General features: G+C 44.3%; 2 protein-coding genes across 3 annotated transcripts in view; one reads left to right on the top strand and one right to left on the bottom strand.

The window, feature by feature from the left end:
- Positions 1-2,889: 2,889 nt before the first annotated feature.
- On the top strand, positions 2,890-5,214 carry LOC108250746 (microfibril-associated glycoprotein 4). The gene is made up of 6 exons (XM_017440766.3): positions 2,890-2,997; positions 3,079-3,222; positions 3,315-3,353; positions 4,438-4,534; positions 4,620-4,787; positions 4,872-5,214. The coding sequence occupies exons 1-6, from the start codon at positions 2,992-2,994 to the stop codon at positions 5,123-5,125; spliced, it is 708 nt and encodes a 235-aa protein (XP_017296255.1). The 5' UTR covers positions 2,890-2,991; the 3' UTR covers positions 5,126-5,214.
- The window catches only part of rpp30 (ribonuclease P/MRP 30 subunit), a 5,907-nt gene continuing 5,454 nt past the window's right edge, over positions 5,215-5,667 (bottom strand). For both annotated transcript variants that reach the window (XM_017440764.3, XM_025002704.2), the window contains one exon: positions 5,215-5,436. In XM_017440764.3, coding sequence (XP_017296253.1) covers positions 5,399-5,436 — 38 coding nt within the window. In that variant the 3' untranslated portion in view covers positions 5,215-5,398. The remainder of the gene's footprint in view (positions 5,437-5,667) is intronic.

The following is a 5,667-nucleotide window of genomic DNA, read 5'->3' as shown; positions in this document are numbered from 1 at the left end:
CCAACCAAAGACCTGATCCTCCAACCAAAGACCTGATCCTCCAACCAAAGACCTGATCCTCCAACCAAAGACCTGATCCTGTGATTTCTGTAATTCTGTTTTATAGTAAATCTTCATGATGGATCTTTCTCCTGTTGTTCCTTTGATGTGTTTTTACTCAATAAATAAAATATTAAGAACTGGTTTTGTTTCTGAAACCATCCTGACCTGAACATGGTTCCAGTCTGTCTGAGGAGGTCAATAAATATCAGATCCAACGACAGTGATGTCTTTAACAATTTACTAAATAGGAAAATAATAAAACAGAAAGTAAATAAGACTTTTTTTATCCCTCAGTGGGAAAATTCAGATGTCACAGCAGCAACAGGACAAAATGCAGAAAGAAGTTATGGAAAAAAGAAAAAGAAAAAGTACATATTTATTGCAGAATGTGATAGTGTGACTGATTTGACTGGTGTCCATGAAGGGAAAGTGTGAAGGGATGTATTTGTTCTGATGGCTGGGAGCAGGAAGGACCTTCAGTCGGCCTCCTTCCTGCACCGGGCAGGAGCTGCTCAGGGACTTCAGGGTGGCACAGGGGGTGGAGGAATCGGCCATGATGGATGTTAGCTTAGCCAGCATCGTTCTGTCCCCCACCTCCTGGAGGGACACAGTGGACAGCTTTGACAGTGCTCCTTGGGGACTGTGGAAATGGAGTCCATGTCAGGAACTCTGATGGCTGTTGTTGTGTGAACAAATGTCCGAACTGCACATAAATGTTAGTTTCACTGAAAAACAGCTTTGTCTAAACGGCCCTGAAGGGAACTGAGAGGAGACGAAGAAGCAGGGTGCCGGTGGTTCAACTCTTTGCCCAGACCTGATCTCAAAGGGTGGCTTATCCTTCCCCAGACTCCCTGCAGCTTTTCTTCCACCTCCTGATGTTGTACTTCAGCTCCCACTGCAGTTCCTCCTTGTCTCCTGACACGAAGGGCCTCTTCTTCTTGTCTAGCAGAGCCTGCAGTTCAGGGGTCACCCAGGGCTCGTTGTTTAGGAAAACACTGTACTTTCTTGGATGGCACAGTGTTTTCTACACAGAAACCAATATAATCTGTGGGTCAGACTGTCCTCCCCATGTGAGCTGCAGTGTGTCCCAGTCTGCGGTGGGGAAGTACTCATAGAATCAGTAACGAATCAGTAAATCACAGCTGTTCCATCAGGGATCGCTTCAGAGAGCAGCAAATGTTTTACAATCTGCAAGATTCTGGGTCAGAAAGGGCGGGAATTCCCATGGCAACCATTGAGTCAGAGGATTCTGGGTGGCTGGCTTCTTTATCTTATATTTCTTCTGTTTTTCTTATTGTCCTTCTATCATTAAATGAATTCACTGAAGGAGTGCCTATCGCCGCTGCCCTCAGTCAGTGCTCACTGTATCTGTTGTGAATCACGCTCAGCGACTGCTACACTAAATGTTAGCTCTAAAGCTGTAAACACTGAGTGAGTAAAAGTCCTTTTTGTGTTTTCTAAGTGTAATTAGCTGTGGGGGCCATCAGGTTGACTCTAAAAGTTGTAGATGTGCATTCAATGATTGTTTTCTGGGAGCTTCATTAAAATCTGTTCAGTGATTCATGAGATATTTTACTGACAGACATACCTTTCAGTGGCAGGCAATAATAAGAAAGCAATTATTAAAGATTAACGAATAAATGTTTACCAGTCCTGTAATATCTCCGGCTCAGCTGCTCGGTCCTCCATCTGTCCAACTTCCCAGAGCTCTGATTGGCCGATTGTCTCATCGTTATCCAAACGTGTCTCAGCTAACCTGCGAGACAAGCAGCAAAACAAGTTCAGAGAGTTTGTCAGAAATCATGCTGGATTAAAGAATAAAGAGGTTTACAGATGAAGGTTTTCTGTGTTTGGTTTGATCCTGACAGGATGTGAGGAGATTTCAGGACATTTCTGTCGGTTTGTGTCCATCTGCAGGAATTTAAAGGCTGAAGCAGAAATAAACCCTAAAATATATAAAACAGAAATGTTTTAGGTTATTAAATTTATCAACTTATTTTCCTGATGTTCCCAGTGTTCATAACGTTCCTCCTGTTCTGTTTCCAGTCTTCCTGTTTGCTCCCATGCAGTCCTATCATTATCATTATTGTTGTTGTTGTTGTCCTTTCTTTTTCAGATGTTTTCATATTTGACAACATTACAACCATGAGTCTAAGTCTTAATGAGGCCTAGATGGAGGTAAGGATTATTTGATGGAAAGTATCTTTACTACGTGCCGTCTCCTAGAGTGGGATTTTTTGTAGCTCTGTCACCTTAGAGGGATTTGGCTGAAGACCTCGTCCATCTCCTTCTCGATAAGTCCCAGTACTCCGATTATTACTCTTTAGGCCCCTCACACACTCAATTTCTATTTCCAGGTCTTTACATTTGTCCAGTTTTCAATACGTTTAACAGAGGTGTTACTTTCTGATGGGATGGACATACTGAGAAGAAGGCAGTTTGGTTTGGTTTTTGGTGACAGTGTCTGGCCTGTCAGAACCTTTTCCCCTATCCCACATGTCCCAGAGGATGGGGGCAACATGGTTGGGGCTCGAGGTCGATTGTGTGCGGCCATTATGAAGCCTCTGTTTCAGGTATTTCTTGAACTTTGCAGCTTGGGTTAGAGTAGTTTGGTTTTTGTCTCTGGTGTTCTCTGACGATGGTAACAGGGGATCAACTTTAGTATTCAGGTAAGTATCTAGACCTGTTGTTGTTTTAAAAGGTTTCTATCCTGTTTTCTGCAGACAAACTTCATTTCATCACATTAGATTTAATCTGGTTAATAAGCAGAAATATTTCAAACTTGTCTGAAGGCCACATGTTTCCACCTGCGTGGTCCAAAGCCTTATCGGTGTGAAGCAGCAGCTGCTCCGTCATTTATTAATCCTTGGTTCTAAAGGCAGCTGCGAGACACCAGACTCCTCAGATCACTTCGGCTGACATCTGAACAACTTCAGCTGAAGTCAGACCATGAAGGTGAGCTGATTTCCAGCTCCTCTCTGGTTTTCATGAAGGATCCTGTGAATGTTCTGTAACTGATCTGTGATGCTGCTGCAGCTGCTGTCGGTTCTCCTCCTCCTCCTGGTTCCTCTGCTGACCAGCTGTTTGCCTCTGGACTGCAGCGACATCTTTAAGCAGGACAATAACCGACCCAGTGGCGTCTACACCATCTACCCCATGGGAGGAGTGTCAGGTGTCCAGGTAAACTCACACCTTGTTTCTGCTCGGTTTATCCAACGTTCCTCTTTATTCCCCGAGGTTCACTTCGGTTCTTTCTGTTTGTGGTTCTGCAGGTGTTCTGTGACATGGACTCACACGGAGGACAATGGACTGTGAGTTTCTGAACTTTCCACAGTTTTTAAACTTTAATACAAATAATAGTTACACATAAACATGTCATGTTTCATTTGAGATTGTAACAGCTGAAATAAATGAGAAATGCAGTCATCTGCTCAATAACCTGACCTAATAATTAAAGTTTATTATAATGTAAGTAGCTGTTCTATGCTGGTGTAGATCCTCAGTCAACATCTACTGACGGGTCCACAGATAAAGTACAAACGTTGGGTTTTTCACCTTCGATCTTTAACTGAACTTGGCCTCTTTTATATCAAAGCTCAAGAGCTTTTTATTCAGGCGCTTTACCCCGTTTAGTTTACTTTGTTTTAACCTGCTTTTCTATGATTTCTTTTCTATGTGGATTTTGTAAAGCACTCTGGTCTCCAATATTGTAGAAGTGGAAAGGTTTATACAAATAAATAAATGATTGACTGACTGATGACACAGCAAATCCAAAACCTTTAAAAAACAGAACAACTGGACTTGTCTTCTGTAGTTCAGGACGTGTGGAGCTCTAACCTGTTTTCCACAGTTAGACGCACAGATCACTGTCTAAATTTAACGAACAGTTTGGTCTCCTTCTTTGTTCTAACATGTGAAAGTAATTACAGATCTTCAGTTTTAGATTGGAGCGTAGCATTTTTGAAACAAGGAGTTTTTACGGCTCTGGATGGAGCAGAAACGGCTCTTCTGTCGTGAGCCGTGGGTCTTGTGGCAGTTTGCAGTTTTGTTTTATTCCTTGTGTTTAGTTTTGTTTCCCAGTGTCTCTGTGCTGTAACTCTTCTCACCTGGCTCGTTGTAACCACTCCTCCCCGAGCTCCTGGTTTCATTTCAGTCTGGGTTTCTTGCTGCCCTGATTAAAGTTTATTTTTTAACCTTTGTGGCTCCGTCCGAAACCACTTTCTGACATGTAAAGGTTGGAGAGTCCTGATTAAAATGATCCAAATTCAACAAAACTCAATCAAATCATCAGTAATTTAAAAAAAAAACCAATTCAATAAGCTGATCAAACATCCGATCTGCTCTCCATCAACACCCATTCTGAGGTAAAGGTTCTGGATGTCCCCCCTCCCTCAGGTCTTCCAGAGGAGGATGGACGGCTCGGTGAACTTCTACAGGCCCTGGGATCAGTACAAGATGGGCTTCGGGAACGCTGCAGGAGAGTACTGGCTCGGTGAGACCGGAACCCAAACTGATGGAGCTTCAGACGTGGAAGCAGAAAGTTCTGGTGGATCTGCTTCATTTGACTGTGTTTGCAGGTTTAGAGAGCCTGTTCCACCTCACCCAGCTGAAGAAGAACGAGCTGCTGGTCGACATGGAGGACTTTGAAGGAAGAAAGGTGTTTGCTCGTTACTCCTCGTTCTCCATCACCCCCGAGTCAGATGGGTACGGTCTGAATGTGAACGGGTTCATCAACGGAGGGGCAGGTAGGTCTCAGATCAGAACACCCAAACCAGGTCACAAGTGGCATTGAAAACAAAAAAACATGCACCTGGGTGTTTCTTCTGCAGGAGACACTCTGAGTCGTCACGATGGGCAGAAATTCACCACCTTCGACAGATACAAGCACGGCTCAGAGGAGAACTGTGCCAGACATTCCCTGGGGGCGTTCTGGTACTGGAGGTGCTACTATGCCAACCCTAACGGGGTTTATGTGTGGGGCGCTGACGGGTCCAGCTATAAGATTGGAGTGGTGTGGAACTCCTGGAAGGGCGAGAGTTATTCTCTGAAAAGCATCAGCATGAAGATCCGTCCTGTTCAGTGAAACATCCTGCAGGTTGGAGCTCCGATACCCGACAGGAATCTTTCTCTGCTGCAGTTTGATGATAAATAAAGAACAACGTGATCACATGATCCCATGTTTTTGTGTTTTTACTGCCAACTAGTGGCCACAGATACAAACTACAGTTAATCCTTCTCCTTCCGGTGCAGGAACACTCAGGTTCACAGTCACAGCTGCTTTAGCACAGAAAACAAAAATAAACAAGAAGAAGAAGAAACAAGAGAGGCCCCGCCTCCTCAGCTGTCAATCACTCAGTCAGGTGGCTTTGGCTCTTTTAGCTGCAGGAGCTTCACCTGAACAGGTAAACAGAGAGGGGAGTGGTTAGACTTCTTCTGTCTGAAGGGAAAACCAGAAAAGATCCTACAGGTGGGTTCTAGTCTGTTAAAGGAACACCTGAGGTTCTGCAGCAGGAACACCTGAAGTTCTGCAGCAGGAACACCTGAGGTTCTGCAGCAGGACCTCTGGAACACCTGAGGTTCTGCAGCAGGACCACGGGAACACCTGAGGTTCTGCAGCAGGACCAC

This window comes from Kryptolebias marmoratus, linkage group LG17, assembly GCF_001649575.2.
Source record: "Kryptolebias marmoratus isolate JLee-2015 linkage group LG17, ASM164957v2, whole genome shotgun sequence".
NCBI lineage: Eukaryota > Metazoa > Chordata > Actinopteri > Cyprinodontiformes > Rivulidae > Kryptolebias > Kryptolebias marmoratus.
This window is presented reverse-complemented; position numbering and strand designations above follow the sequence as displayed.